The sequence below is a fragment of the Puma concolor genome, chromosome F2, assembly GCF_028749965.1.
Source record: "Puma concolor isolate L17-30 chromosome F2, mPumCon1.1.hap2, whole genome shotgun sequence".
In the NCBI taxonomy this organism is placed as follows: Eukaryota; Metazoa; Chordata; class Mammalia; order Carnivora; family Felidae; genus Puma; species Puma concolor.
In genome coordinates, this window is record NC_141684.1 from 76001202 (window position 1) to 76017802 (window position 16601).

General features: G+C 38.4%; 1 protein-coding gene across 2 annotated transcripts in view; it reads right to left on the minus strand.

Moving 5' to 3' along the window:
- Nucleotides 1-16601, minus strand: part of TGS1 (trimethylguanosine synthase 1) — a 44433-nt gene that overhangs the window by 25381 nt on the left and 2451 nt on the right. For both annotated transcript variants that reach the window (XM_025922676.2, XM_086695209.1), the window contains exons 2-7: nucleotides 11383-11447; nucleotides 8898-9058; nucleotides 7517-8339; nucleotides 5031-5148; nucleotides 3471-3557; nucleotides 1212-1386 (exon numbers count right to left, since the gene is read on the minus strand). In XM_025922676.2, the coding sequence (XP_025778461.1) occupies nucleotides 1212-1386; nucleotides 3471-3557; nucleotides 5031-5148; nucleotides 7517-8339; nucleotides 8898-9058; nucleotides 11383-11447 (1429 nt within the window). The remainder of the gene's footprint in view (nucleotides 1-1211; nucleotides 1387-3470; nucleotides 3558-5030; nucleotides 5149-7516; nucleotides 8340-8897; nucleotides 9059-11382; nucleotides 11448-16601) is intronic.

Sequence of the window (16601 nt, forward strand, 5' to 3'; positions counted from 1 at the left end):
TAAGGACACAACAGCCATATTTCTTTTTTTCCTTGTCAATACATAGCAGGTATGTTTCTGCTTTGTCTACAGATGGATGTATAGGGGCAATCACATCCAACAAATAAAAAGTTCTATAGGACTGACTGACCTGAAGTGGGAAATGTGTTCCAGACATAACCAGGGCCACTAAAATATTAAAATATCACTAGCAACCAACCAATCTAAAATGAAAAGGAAAACATGAAGGCAGCAACATAAGTCTGTTGCATGTTTTGGAAGAATGCTGAAGTTAGGAAGGATAATGTAACTTAAGGGTAAAACAAAGTCATTACAGGATCTGAGATTTTGTTCTGTTGTCCAAAGGAGTTGCTGGAGAAGTGACTAATACAATGATACAAAGGTTTCACTCATGAGAAGGTGTCCTCCCTGCCCACCACCCCCCAACAGAAAAGTATCACTCATCAAACCAAGCAAAAACTATTCTAATTACTTTTGTTTTTCAGGTGCTGGCACAGCAGGTATAGCAGAGTCCAAGAGAGGGGACACGAATATTCTAGTGAACACTCCAGTTAACAGTGTAAATCACTAAATTCGCAGGAGACCATTAGGATGAACTGGTTAGTGCAATGTTTAAATTGTTTTTTTTTTTTTTAACATTTTTTATTTATTTTTGATAGAGGGAGAGACAGAGCACAAGTGGAGGAGGAGCAGAGAAGAGAGGGAGACACAGAATCCGAAGCAGGCTCCAGGCTCCGAGCTGTCAGCCCAGAGCCCGATGTGGGGCTCGAACTCACAAACCGCAAGATCATGACCTGAGCAGAAGTTGGACGCTTAACCAACTGAGCCACCCAGGCGCCCCATAGTGCAATGTTTAATTGATCGCCTCTGGATGATCTCGTAATTAACACTTACAATAAAAGCTGTACTAGAAATTGACTTCCAGGATCCTACTTAGCCTGAAGCAGATGAGAAAGTCTCACTGTTACTACATATACAAGGCAATTTTATCTATCTTCCCAGATACTTTATAGCTTTCAAAACATAACATTACTACCAACTTATTCTTTTTCAAATTTAGTTCACATGCTATATGCTTTTAGGAAGCAAGGGGAAGAGAATTTTAGGCACCTTTATATCTGCTAGAAGCAGGATTTCCATTTGAATACCATTTGAGTCAAGCTCACAAAATGAGATTCTATCTGTAAATATAGAACAAAATTTATACAGACCTTAGTCAAAGCTTTGCTTTTCTTGAAAAATGTTTTATCTGACTCTTCAGTAAAGAAGATGTGTTTGTTTTTCATATTTATTTGTCTTCTCATGTCCAGGAACTTTGACTTATACTTCACATTCTTCTGCAAGTATCTGACCCGCCGATGACTGAAATTTGAAATTCCACCATATCTGTGACCAAACCAAAGGAAGATGACTCAAACCTTAAGTTCTGTGAGTTTGTTTTCTTATATGAAAAGAGAATAAAATGGACAATTTTCACTATTTTTCGATTAGCAGCCACCATTTTAATTTCTTTTCTAAATTATAAAAATTATGAAATAAAGTTCAAATGCATAGGAGTTGTATGTTAATTTTGAGTAAATCTGAAACATCAGTTGGGAGTATCAACATACCTTATATATAGCAGAAAGCAGGTATTACATAGTAAAATGTAATAAAGAAATCGCAGAAACATGTAACCCCGTTGCACACCAGGGAAATATAATCTTTTCTCATGGTGAGATGATACCAAAGCTCTTTCATACATACATACCTGGACTTCAATTATTTTAAAAGTGGTCACTGACTTCTTAACCTAAATTAATCTGAGCTTACCCAAGAAGCAAACCCATATTAACAAAATAACTAGAAAATATCTGCTGATCTAACCATCTGAATTTTTCTAGTCTTAAAAGATCAAGATCTGCTACAAAGACTTCTATGACTATATCAAGCCTTATTTAAGTACTTCTCCCACAGACTATAAGAAACTTAAAGTGTAATATACAATTTAGCACTTACAAACTCCTGAACAGTTTAGTGTTAAATATCAGGTGTTATCTTCTAGCCATATTATAAACTTTATAAAAAAGTCCATTTTATCCTTTTCTTCTTCTTCTTCTTTTTAAAGAGTGGGAGCACACAAGCAGAAGAGGGGCAGAGCAAGAGGGAGAATCTTAAGCAAGCTCCATGCCCAGCGTGAAGCCCAACGCGATCTCATAACCATGAGATCGTGACCCGATCTCAAGAGTTGGGAAATCAAGAGTTGGAACACTTAACCAATTGAGCCACTCAGGTCCCCCTTATCCTTTTCTTCTAAGTAGAACTGGGAATCCTAAACAGAAGAATAGTTAAGTTAAATCCCAGGTCACAGAATAAATCTCCAGGGATGTATCCTAGCAAGAGCCACTCAAGTAATTTCTCAATAAAATTACATGTGGGTAGAAATAAATTCTGTCAGGAATTTAAACATGGCACTATCAAGAAGACATTTTATATTACTCATCTTTGTGATCTTTAACCTTAAATAATTATACCAACGGCAACTGCCTTCAAGTACCGTAAGGGAGAGATAATTGATAATTAAAAAAATATTTATAGTATTATGAGCATGTAATCCTTAACCGATTTGGATTCAATTTATAAGTCAACTTTGAGATCTGTGTCCTTTCCTTGCTGACTTCACAATATGTAGGTATCAGCTAAAACTGCACAACTAACAAAGTAAGTCTCAACCCTTAGAAACATCAAAGACCTTAATCTTGGTTTAAATCACTGGTGCATGTTGACATAAATGGTAGGTCTTTAATGTGCCTTAAATACTCAGTTTGGTCTTCATGGTATATGCAATAAGCCCTTCACTTTTCTTATATTTAATGCCTGGACATTTAATACCAGAGAAAACTTACACCTTCTGTATATAAATGTTCACAGCAGTTTATTTGTAATAGCCAAATACCATACATAGTCCAAATGTCCTTTAATAGATGAATGGTTAAAGAAACTATGGTACATCCATACAACGGAATACTACTCAGCAGTATGAAGGAATGAACTATTGGTACACACAATAACTTGGGAAGAACCTCAAAGGAACACGCCTAAATCTTAGGAAGAACCCAGAAGTACATACAGGGTAATCAATTAAACACACAAGGATTAGATAATTGTGTGAGCACTGATAAGTCAGGGTTGCTTAGAAGTCTCAAAACCTTGCCCTGTATCCTCTCCCTAGGAAATGATATGATCCCAACCAAGTCACTGCTTTATCTATGAAACTGTAATAACGATATTGGATTGTATGAAGTGCAACTGAGTAAACGATGTATGTGAATATAGCAAATGTGTGGTGATCTCTCTACAAGAGAGGTTAGTGTTTTAACTATATTATCTCAAATGCTATCAAATCTATAACTATCATTAGCTATCAGAGAACGTTAAGACAGCTGAAGTGTTACAATTTTGGGAAAACAACAGTATTTATACATAATTACTTTTGTCCTGAGCCATGCTTGAATCCCAGAAGGGAACCATTGTCATCAAAGTCTGAATCTGGGTTTTCATCGACGTCCAGCTCGTGGCTAAACAAACAAAAGGTAAAACAGTGATAAACCATTATATCTAGAGGCCACCAGTTAATGAAAATATCAAAAGGTACACAGAGTCAATCTACACACACTTTCTAATCACAACAGTCAACCACAGCTCCAGCTCACAAATCCACGAAGACAGGAAAGAGTACTTTAATCAGATTTTCCAAATAAGATAAAGTACTCAGCAGTATTTGGAACACAGCAAAAAGCACTCACATCCTAAACTTTGTCAAGTAACTCTCTCTACTCTTGAACATGGCACGAATACAGATCTCTCCATCTGCCTTTGGAAGAACACCTGTAAAAACTACAGCCTTCAACTAAGCTCCTAGAATGTTACCTTTAGAAGTTTTCCTCAAAAACAAAGAAGAAAACATTTGAGAAGTATCAATCCAACCAAAAACTTTAAAAAATATATGAAGAATAAGGTTGTGATTCAAGTGTGTTATCAAGTAACCCATGATCACTGATCTAATGGGGATACCTCCCAGTGACCCCTATGACGTACGTGATAGTACTAAGAGAAAATGGGGAGAAATAATTCTTACAAATTAAATTAAGCTCACTGAACATTTATGGTGGACCTACTACATCCCAGAAATGTAAGAACACACAGAGTCTCTGCTTCCGGGCACTTAGGGAGGAATTAACAAGCACTGCGAACCATGTAGAAGGAACACAATGGAGGCATGCTTTTATGAAAGTACTAGGTTACTGGGCCCCCAAAGTTTGCATATTATTTTTTCTAGAAGCTGTATGTTAACATAAAAGTCATATGTGGAACACTTCACATCCTGTCACAGAAATAAAATGTTTTTAGCTGACATCTAAGTTCTGTAACATCCGTCCTTTCCTTGTATCTTACAGAATTAGCATTTGACTGTATCCAACCTGTGTTACTTGTCACTTTATTTTACATATCGATAGTATACTAGAAGAGCACTGCCTCCAGAAGAGTTGGTCTGGGCATCAGCCTTGGAACTGCCATTGTTTTGCTATGTAACTCTGGGCAAAAGCACTTACCCTCATTTTGTCTTAATATTCCCATGTACAGATTAAGAGCATTAGATACTTGAGGTCTTTTAGCATAAAATTCTGTGATAACATATACTTAGATTTTTGAAGAAAAAACCAGAACGTCCTTGAGAGAAACCATATCTATGGATACATTATTAAAAGCTGTCACCTACTGACACTCCCATCAGATATATTACATGCTAGTTCTAGTCTTCCTAACGATCTCATTAAAAAAAGCATTGGTTCCATTTTATAGACAAGAAACTGTGGGATTTGACTGCTGGGATTTGACCGTGTTCCGAGGCTAGTACGTCTCATCTTTTCTCCTTTTCTCCAGGACTAACAGTAAGTACTGTAATATAACAAATGCTTTACAGCCACCCCCTCATGGACACAAGTGCTTCTGCTACCCCACTGTGGAGACGGAGGTAATGTGTTACTTGCCTCCTCTTGAGTTTGCTTGGCTTATGTTCAGGTGGATCTTCTTCACTCTCGTCTCCATCAATACTGTTGGAGCGTGGTCTTTCTCTGATTGCGTTTGCTTCGGAAGAGTCCTGTGAATCTAAAGAGGCAGAGATATTGCAGTGGAGTTCTCTCCTTGGTTTGACAATTCCTCTGCCTTTTGCAAAGGCGATCAAATACTTTACTGCCTTTCTTGCAATGACCTATATGCGCATGTCAGGCACAGCGCCAGATCGAATTGACCTATTTTGTGTATCCACATGCAGAGTCTGAGCGTAAAATTGTAGCTATGCCTATCTATTAAAGTTTCCATGATCTAACTACTTAGAAAGCAAACGAAAACTTTTTCCTCATAGCTGTCCAAATCTACATAAATTAATCCAGTTACTTTTATGAAAGCTTTCTAATCACACACACTAACAGCTATCACATTTGACCGAATTTTAACTTACATGACTCTGAATACAGCGTTTTCAGAAAAATGATTACTCCTTATTAAGAAGCAAATACATTGGTCTCTAATATAGCCCTTAAATTGACAATGCAAGTAACAGAAAGGTAAGCACCATCATTTAAAAAGAATGCTTTTAAACTTGTGGCAGCTCTGACTGAGGCACCTGTCTTTGTTCTGTATTTCTTCAGACTGGCACAGAGTGAGTAGGGGGAACTAGAAATGGAGAGTTGTCTGTAGTGTAGGCAATGGGATACTTTGATTGTGTAGGCACAGACTATTTCAGGAGAATACGCAACCACTGTGTAGGCACAGACTATTTCAGGAGAATACGCAACCACAAACAATAGAAAACATATACGCTTACATAGAAAACATGCAACATATACCTTGTGTTGTGATCTCAAGGGAGGATCCAAAACAAATTAAAACCTCAAATTCTCAGATTGATCCTGATGGCACTCACCCCGGGACTAATTAAAGAAATGGCCAACTACACACATAACTAAGGGAAAAGGTAACAAAAATGGCCAATCTATGCATGTAAACTAGGAAATAGACCACAGAAGGCAGAGACTATGAGGTTTACTATGTTTGACAAAGGGAACAAACAGGAAGATAAGGGAGGAGGGTCAAAGAAGTAACATGAAGTAGTAAGACAGGGGCCAATACATTGGCCAATATACAGATTTCTAGTTTTATGGTCAAAATCAGCACAGAAAGTAATCGAGAGAGCAGAGAGGAGTGTCAAAAGACTAACATAAAGTAATCACATTAAAAAAAGGATGAAAATAACACCAAAATAGAAAAGAATGATAATACTGAGGTAAGCTCCATTGGGAGAGCACAGAGAAAAAAGAAATCAAAAAGTAGGCAGAGTCCTTTAGGAACTCTCTCTAAAGGGAACTCTCAGCTAGATGAAAATCCGCAATCCAAGGAACAAAGCAAACCCAATTGTTAAATAAAAGGCCAAAACCTTTTGTTTCATATAAGAATGAGGCCGAGAAGAAAGTCCTCTATTATAAACCAGACTTGTCTAGCACCAAACATCAAGGATGCCAAACTTATAAAAATTTCCTCCTCTCTGATTTTCCTGGTTTCCTTAGGATTCCTTAGAATCCTTTTCCCTAGCAAGAGCATTCTTAATAACCACCTCTGACTTCTTAACATACCTCTCACTGGCTTTCTTTCATCCTTTCTTTAGTTCTTTAGACATCAATTTGCATGACAGGTTTTGTTTTGTTATGTTTTCAATCACTTAGGCTGGAGTCAATGAAGTTCCCTATCCTGGATATTTAACAAGGATCCTGAGGTCAACTCTTCTAGATAGAAATTAATATCATGCCCTGTTGAGATTCCCTACAGAGCAAGACTTCATTGGTTCCAAAATAAATTTTCAGATATAACTTAAAGTAAGATTTGCCTGATATCCATTGTGTACTCTGAACCATTCTCTAATATGCCTCCTATAAATACATTTGCTTCACAGAAACTTGGAAGTTCCATGTCTATTCTAAATTTCTCAAGGGAGTTCCAAGGTGTTTTTTGTTTGTTTCGTTTCTATGTTTCATTTATTTTTGAGAGCAAGAGAGACAGAGCACAAGTGGGGGAGGGAGAGGGAGACAGAGAGGAGGGACACAGAATCTGAAGCAGGCTCCAGGCTCTGAGCTGTCAGCACAGAGCCCTATGCGGGGCTCAAACTCACAGACTGTAAGATCATGACCTGAGCTGAAGTCGGACGCTTAACCGACTAAGGCCACCCAGGCGCCCCAGGGGAGTTTCAAGTTTTAATTGGCCACCAAGGTACAAGTGGAAAAAATGATACTTTTGAGAACCCTTTGCAAATATTTTTCTGATTTATATGAAAGGGAAATAAACAACTTGTGATATATGGAGTAAATCATTTTATACTATAAAATGCAGTTGGCATTGTGTAACTCTTGCATAAAGGATTAGTGTTATTTTGCTCAGTAGGTTCATTTTCCTGTTCAGTAGGATACATCTTGGCCAGTCTTACCCTGAGCTGGTTGGTTTGCGCTTCTGTTCCCAGACACGTTGCTGTCCTTGGTTCCTCCGTGACATGGTTCACTTTGGCCAGCAGGGCATTCTCTGCTGCTGCCGACTTCACTTAGCAACTGACATCCATCGTAACTTACTGAAGAATCTAACCGGCTCTGTTCCACTTCCTCTGAATTCAGACTTAAGTTACTAACTCCATCAAGTATTTCATTATGCTCTTTATCACTTGAACTAGAGCTTTCACTATCAATGGTTATAGATGAAGATGGAAAAGACGTTAAGTCCGCTTTTATGCAATTTTCATTTTTCTCGTCGTCAACCTCTATTTTAGGCTCACCAGTATCTGTATCACAGGTTTCTGGGGCATCAAAAGTCCAACCCTGAGCTTCCCAATACTGAAATTGTTCCAAATAATACCAATAGAGTTGACTATAATGTTGTTCCCATTCCTCCTTTGTATCAGGAACGTTCCAAGGTTCAGAACACAGTGTCTGACCTGGATGTTTCTCTTGCCAGCTTTGCCATAAGAGTCCTCCGCCATATTCATTCCAATACTTTTCCCACTTCTCTGTAATTTCTAGCTTTGGGCATAATGTATTTTCAACAGGAAGATTTTCAGTTTCAATGTCCTTTTTGGTTTGAAGTTCACATGTTTTGGTGTTCTCATACTGTTCAACTGAAGACGGATCATCGGAAGCCAAAATGTCATCTTCTTCATATTCTTGTCTCCAAGATTCTCTCATAATTTCATGCAAGTACTTCTTTTGCTGTTTTTTCTTTTTCTTTTTGACTTTAACTTTATTTCTAGTATTCATAGACACCTACATAAGATAAATAACTTGAATATCAAGTGCACCTCATAAAGTATAAGAGAAAACAGAATCCAAGTCTCTTTTACCATTAAATTAAATAATAGATCCTCAAACCCTCATCCTGGGCTTTAGTTACACACACAGATTAATTTTACTCTCTATGTCTACAGGAGGAGGAAAAAATCAAACATAGACATATATCAAAACTTGCAGTTTTGGTTAATTTATAAATACGTACGTTTAAAAAGAAGTGGGGTGCTCTAATGTATGAATGTGTTAGATTTGGGATAAAATAATTCCATTTGGTATTTCATGAAGAAAATGAAGAAACAAATAAAAGTAACTTATACTTTTGTAAAAATTCTTTTTTAAAAAAAATATTTACTTATTTAGAACACAAGTGGGAGAGGGGCAGAGAAAGAGACACAGAGGATCCCAAGCAGGCTCCACACCACTAGCACAGAGTCTGATGTAGGGCTTGAACTCACAAACTACAATATCATGACCTGAGCTGAAATCAAGAGTCAGACGCTTAACCGACTGAGGCACCCAGGCACCCCTACTTACCTCAAAAGTCTTATGTGCAGATACACCACCAAACTGGAGTGGTAGTCCCATACTTCTCATGAGTTCAGCCTCAGAATCAAGTTCACTTTCATCTAGGCCTAAGCCTTTGCTGTCATGTGACTCTGCCGTGCCACCTTCCTCCTCTTCTGTTGCTTGGTCTCCTACAGACAGCATTTGTTAGCTTCATTTTAGAGAGAATGTAGATGTAAGTTTTATCATCCTCATTTTAAAGAGGAACCTGAGATCCAGAATCATGCAAGTGTTACGATTTTTAAGGAGTTAAAAAGACTAGTAAAAAATGGCCAACTGAGAATCAAGAGACAACTTCTAGTCTAGCTCTGCCAGCTACCAGCTGCCCATTCAAGTTACATGTACTGAGTACCTCCTCTGTGCTGGGCACAGAGCCCTTTGCACCGTGCAGAGTACTGAGGATACGAGGGGGGACATGGTGGAGTAATCACAGGGAAAACACATTTTCGCCATAGGCAGTATTACTCAACTAGATCAGTGAAGTTAAAATGATGATTTGTGGAGTTACTTTAGGAGCTAGTAATAAGAGAGGTGAAAGGCATGTCTTTAGTCGCCTCGAGGGTACTTTTATTTATTTATTTATTTATTTATTTAGTTTGAGGGTACTTTAATCACAACTAGGATTTATATTCTGTGACTCTGGGAGAGATGATTGAATGAAAGGGTTCTGCTATTGAAAGTGAAATCTACTGAGCTGGAAGATTCTTTCAAACTCCTGATTCTAGGTCTTACAAAAAAACCTGTTGTATTGTAACAAAGTAAGTTTTGCTTTATACTAATATGGTTAGATTAAAAAAAAGTGTATCACACCATTAACAGGACAAATGCCATTCAAATGCTCCATTAGCCATTTGAAATGTGAGATAAATGTCACTTTACACATTAGCATACTCAATTAGGGCTGAGCTGCACTCCAGCTAAATGACTGTAGGCAACAGAATGGTGAGTCTTACAAAGCAAAAATGGAGACTATAAAGAAATCTTTTGTGTACAAATCCTACTAAAACAAAGAGGGAAAAAAACATCTCTGCCTAAGTAATAAGGGGGATTCCATTTACCATTCCACTCAATGAACTTATGAAAGTCCAAGAGAGAGCAAATAGGAAAAACAAATGTGCTAAGTTTTATGTTCCTTTCATAGTATGTGTTTTATTCATTGATTGATTGATTGATTTATGAAAAAGAGAGAGAGAGAGAGCATGCACACACAAGCAAGTGAGAGGAGTAGAGGGAGAGGAGAGAATCCCTAGCAGGCTCCACGACGACACGGGGCTCAATCTCACAACCATAAGATCATGAGCCACCCAGGTGCCCCATGGTATGTATATTTTACGTTTAGCAGGAGCTTGGGGTCTGAAGAAACCTTATTTGTACATTACATTGAAACACAAACCAAACACTTTATCCAGCAATCAACTGAAGAAACACTGACTCGTTCCATTATTGTGAGAGTTAAAGGACTTTTAAGGGCAACACGACACCCTTTACTTGTGCTGGCTTTAGCCTAGAACTCATGCTAGTTTTGCCTGTATCTAGAGAAACAAAAAAGATCTGTGTGGAAAGAACAAACGCGGTCTCAAAGGGAAGTCTGAGAGAGAGCAAGATGGTTTTTGGAAACTAGATAAGGCTCAAAGTATACAACAAATTCTATTTGTTATTTGGGAACGTGAACCCAGATGATGGGCTCTTCACTTCAGTCAGAAGACTATGGATGTTCACTTGGCACTTATCCTGAATACCTTATTTATACGATTGGTAAAGTATATAAACAAGGAGGTCATTAGACTGAGGTGGCTCTAAGGCCTTTGTTGTCAATGGAAGCAAACCAAAAACCTAAGCCAGAATCCAAGCACTCAAATCAAAGAAAATAAAACTTAAGAACAACCAATCACAAATAGCCAGTATGCTTCCCCAAATGAGCCCACTGCTTAAGCCATAGCCAATCAAGTAATTTCCTTGCTTTGCTTCTACACCGTCTCTATAAAAACCCCTCCTCTAACTCCTGTTGTGGAGTGGTGCTCCTATCCAGGGAGCCGGCACTGCCTGACTTGGAGAGGTGTCTACTCGAATAAACTCTTGAAAATTTTAATATGCCTCTGTTTATCTTCCAACACAATAAATTTTGCTGGGGGGGAAAAATATGCTCTCTACTTTTCAAAGCTGCAAATTTCAGGCTCCTCTTATCTAATGGCAACAACTCAGGAAGGAACGTTACATAGAGCAAAAGAGGCTACCTCAAGTCCATAGAGGAGCTAGCAGGAAAAGAAAAGATGTGCTTTGAAAAGGATTCTAGAGCCATGTCATAATAAAAAATAAGGACTATAATTACTGGTTGTCATTTATAATATTTTATGCAACAAATCAATATGGTATTATAACAAATTATATTTAAAATCAATACAGTATTATAGTTACTTTGAGTGAAAAGGGACCATATGGTTTTATACTGTATTACCTGCATTGTCACCATTGCCTTTGACATAGTAGCCTTTTAATCCCAAATTGCACAATTTTCGATCTCTGCAAAGCAAATTAAACAGTCAAAAATGAAATACATTATAAATCTGGGGAAAAAATTCAAGGCAGCATAGATTTAAAATGTTAAGGAACAGAAAAGCAATCTGCTAATATATCTTCCTCATCTGTAATACAGAGGAAAGAACACATATCTCATGAGGTTATTACAAGGATAGTACATCTAAGACAGGGAATATATACCACATAGGAATCATTTATAATTACAATTACTAATTAGTATAATTAAAGGGTGGTTCTGGCATTGTGGGAAGAATTGATCTTATATAATACATAAACAAGAAAGTGTTCTCTAAACTTGCTGTAAGAAGTGAGCATAAAAGTGGAAAGATTTAGGGGCGCTGGGTGGCTCAGTCTGTTAAGAGTTCAACTTCGGCTCAGGTCCTGATTTCATGGTTCGTGGGTTTGATCCCCACATCGGGTTCTGTGCTGATAGGTTAGAGCCTGGAGACTGTTTAGGATTCTTGTGTGTCTCTCTCTCTGCCCTTCCCCGCTCATGCTTGGTCTCTCGCTGTCTCTCAAAAATAAACATGTAAAAAAAAGGTGGAAAGATTTACCTTACACACACATAAATCCACATGTAGACCCTACTCCATTTGCAAATCAGCCAAGTTATCATTGCTTAGTAGACAAGATAGTCACAGTCCAAGCAAAGGTTGTTTTGGGGACTAACATACAATGAAGTTCTTATTTAGATATTTTATCAAACTGAAACAGAAATCAAAACAAAACATTCAGTCTCAACAATTTTTAATTGAATAATTATTTAAGTAAGCTCGGTGCCTAATGTGGGGCTCAAACTCATGACCCCAAGATCAAGAGCTGCATGCTCCCCCGGCTGAGCCAGCCAATACCCTAGTCTCAACAATTTTTAACAACAGTGAATGATTCAACTTTTCTTTACATATCTACTTCAAGAGTTGTTTTCTATCTGCTAAGATCAGAGATTACTTAACACAAATAAACTTGACAGGACACTTTGGGAAAGGAGAAAATTGTGCCATTTTCTTCCTACCATTAAATTGAGCTGTAACAAACTCCATCAGAACTGCCAGAATAAAGCCATCTGCAAGTAATACCTGATACTATTTTTCCAGTGTAACCACAATAAATTCAACCAAATAAAATTTTTGTATACTTGATATATTTCACTATCCTCCTGTCTATGTTTTGACACTTTATAAAAGATAAAGTGATGACTCACAGTAGGACAGCAAACATGCCAGGGGATGCAGTGCAAATGTGCTCTGGCACAATGCCCACTGGCCCCCAAGAACACTGGACAATGGAGAGGGCTCTGGGGGTGGGGGAGAGCAGCAGCTACACAGAGGGCATCAACGGCGTGCCTGTCAGCACCCGAGGATACGGGGCACTAGGTGTCAGATGGAGGAAAAGGCTAGTAAGATTGCAAGATTGGTTACACTGGGCACATAAGTAAATGCACTGAGGATACCGACAGCCAAGATATTCCTACACGCCTACATGTATTTATGTATGTATGCAAAATGCAGACACACCCTGCCTAATTCTATCTGCTGAGAGAGCATAGGGGAAATGAAACCCAAGAGCAGGGAACACAACGAGCACCCAAGTCTTGGTTTCTGCTACAAGGAACCAAGGTACCTTCAGAAATGGCAGTTCCAGGTTGGAGCATGGACTATAAAAGATTATGCTTGGGTCACCTTCTGTGCCAGAAGGTTAGGAGGAGGTCTAACAATGCCAGGGACACATCAAAATGATATACAAGCCACCTCAGGAGGCCCCCACCAGCTAAAGCTGAGACAATATGAACATCAAAATAAATGACAGTCATAAAATACAACATCAATAAACGAACAATCCAGAGTTCACGTTAATGTAAATAAAGGAGTAAACAAATATGTGGAGAGAGGGGAAAGTGCTCCATACAGAATGCCAACTAATAAAAGTAGAACGATACAGGCAGAGAATCACTCTTTGGCAATCTTCAAGAGGTAGCAGATTCAGGCAACAACAGGGTATTGGTATAGCACTGGAGTACTTTCCTACAACATACTAATGAATGCAAAGGGAATCACTGTGACTTTACAGTGAAGAAAACTGGGGGACCCCAATGATTGGGCAATGGAGGTTAACGTCACCAGTGGTGGGCTGGATCTCCAGAAAGTCATTGCTGAAGCGATGCAGGGCCAACCACAGGATCACTTCTGTGGCATTCCTGCCAAGAAGGCACGGCCCCGTCGCTGTTCCTGTTGAAATGTCAGAGAGACCCAGGTTAAGTAAGGTCAGCCTACAGAAGGAGAAGGTAAGGTCTGCACTTCTTAAAATGCTGAGGCCACGAAAGGGAGGGAAAGGGTGAAGAATTTTTCCAAAGGAGATTGACAAGTCAAAAGTAAACATAAGAGGAACTATGTGGAATTCTGGATCAGAAAGAAAAGAGAAACACTGCTGGGAAAGCTGGGGGAAATGTGAACCCTCGACAGTGGTTATGAAGGAGAATATACTTGTTTTAGGGAAATGCACAATGGAGTATTTAGGAGAGATGGGGAATCAAGTCTGCAGCTTGCTCTCAAATGGTTCAGAAAAGATGGTGTATGTGGGGCCTGGGCACGTGTCTCTGCGTCTGCAGAGGGAGAGATGGAACAAAGGCAGCTAACTATTAAGACCTGGTGAATCTGCGGAGAGGGGAATATGGTTCACGGACCTATTTTTTAAGTTTGAAATTATTTTAAAATGATTTACTATGTGGCCAACTAATCTTTGACAAAGCAGGAAAGAATATCCAATGGAAAAAACAGTCTCTTCAGCAAATGGTGCTGGGAAAACTGGATGGCGACATGCAGAAGAATGAACCTGGACCACTTTCTTACACCAGACACAAAAATAAAACTTAAAATGGATGAAAGACCTGAACATAAGACAGGAAGCCAGCAAAATCCTAGAGGAGAAAACAGGCAGCAACCTCTTTGACCTTGGCTGCAGCAACTTCTTATTTGACATGTCTCCAGAGGCAAGGGAAACAAAAGAAAAATAAACTATTGGGACCTCATCAAGATAAAAAGCTTCTGCACAGTGAAGGAAACAATCAGCAAAACTAAAAGGCAACCAACGGAATGGGAGAAGATATTTGCAGATGAAATATCACAAAAAGGGTTACTATCCAAAATCTATAAAGAACTTATCAAAATCAACACCCAAAAAACAATCCAGTGAAGAAATGGGCAAAACAGACACTTTTCCAAAGAAGACATCCAGATGGCTAACAGACACATGAAAAAAATGCTCCACATCACTCATCATCAGGCAACTATCAATCAAAATGAGATACCACTTCACACCTGTCAGACTGGCTAAAATTAACAACTCGGGCAACAACAGATGTTGGTGAGGATGCAGAGAAAGAGGATCTCTCTTGCACTGCTGGTGGGAATGCAAACTGGGGCAGCCACTCTGGAAAACAGTATGGAGACTCCTCAAAATATTAAAAATAGAACTACCCTGTGACCCAGCAATTGCACTACTAGGTATTTACCTGAAGGATATCCAAAGGAGTGCTATTTCGAAGGGACACACGCACCTCAATGTGTACAGCAGCACTAGTGACAATAACCAAAGTATGAAAAGAGCCCAAATGTCCATCGACGGATGAATGGATAGAGATGTGGTATATATGCACAATGGAATATTACTCGGCGACAAAAAGAATGAAATCTTGCCATCTGCAACAACGTGGATGGAACCAGAGTGTATTATGCTAAGCGAAATAAGTCAAAGACTAATATCATATGGCTTCAGTCACATGTGGACTTTAAACAGATGAACATAAGGGAAGCAAAAATAATATAAAAACAGAGAAGACAAACCATAAGAGACTCTTAAATACAGAGAACAAACTGAGGGATGCTGGAGGGGTGTTGGGTAGGGGGCGCGAAATGGAGGAGGGGCATTAAGGAGGACACTTGTGGGGATGAGCACTGGGTGTTACATATAAGTGATGAATCACTAACTTCTATTCTTGAAATCATTATTACACTATATATTAAATACCTTGGACTTAAATTAATAATAATAAAGTTTAAAAACAAGAAAAGCATGAACTTTCTAAGAATGAGTAGCATCAGATATATATAATAGGTAAATCTTAAAGACAAAAATGATTTAAAAGAATTAAGTAATTCCTTTAAAAGAATTAAATAATTAATGTCTGTTGTTTTTATAACAAAAATCTACTACTCCATCATTTCAGCATTTTACTATATTCTATTTTAGACTATGTACATATTAACACAAAATTTTTACATAATTGTAATTATAGAGTAGATATTTTATATTCAGACGTTCATTAACGTAAGCTATTTTTTCATGTTACTACTGAGCCATCATGATGATTATTTTTAAGAGCGCCATTACATGTAATTATGTCTTCTTCATATATATGGTGTATGAAAACCTGAATGTGCAGATGAAACAGATTACTCTAGAGCTCATAAAACCGTATGTTAATTTTTTTTAACGTTTATTATTTTTGAGAGAGACAAAGCATGAGCAGGGAGGGGCAGATAGAGAGAGAGAGAGAGAGACACACACACACACACACACACACACACACACACACACACACACACACACACAGAATCCTGAGCAGGCTCCAGGCTCTGAGCTGTCAGCACAGAGCCCAATGTGGGGCTTGAACTCACCAACTGCGAGATCATGACCTGAGCCAAAGTCAGACACTCAACTGACTGCGCCACCCAGGTGCCCTGACAGTATGTTAATATAATGTCCTCAGGAAATAAAAATTAGTTACAATATGAGGTTCTATTTTCTGCCTTCTAGGAGAGGTGTACAATAACCTTTAGTTTAGTTTAGTATGAGAGTCAACTCAATACTAAGAAGGTATTAGGCACCTATGCTAATGCTCGTTTTCTGTTTCTGCTCCAAAGTATGGTACTGTATTTTTCAGTTTAATAATCTATTCTAGAATTTTGCTAACAGTCAATCTGTTATTTTAAGATGGTGAAACAGACCTTTTCTCTACCTGGAAAGTCCGAGTTACACTATTAAGCCTCTGAACTGCCAGCATGTCTCCAAGTCCCCAGGACTTCTCCTGGAAATAATTTCAAGATCATATTTCCAAGTTGTTTTTGTTCTAAGGAGTTA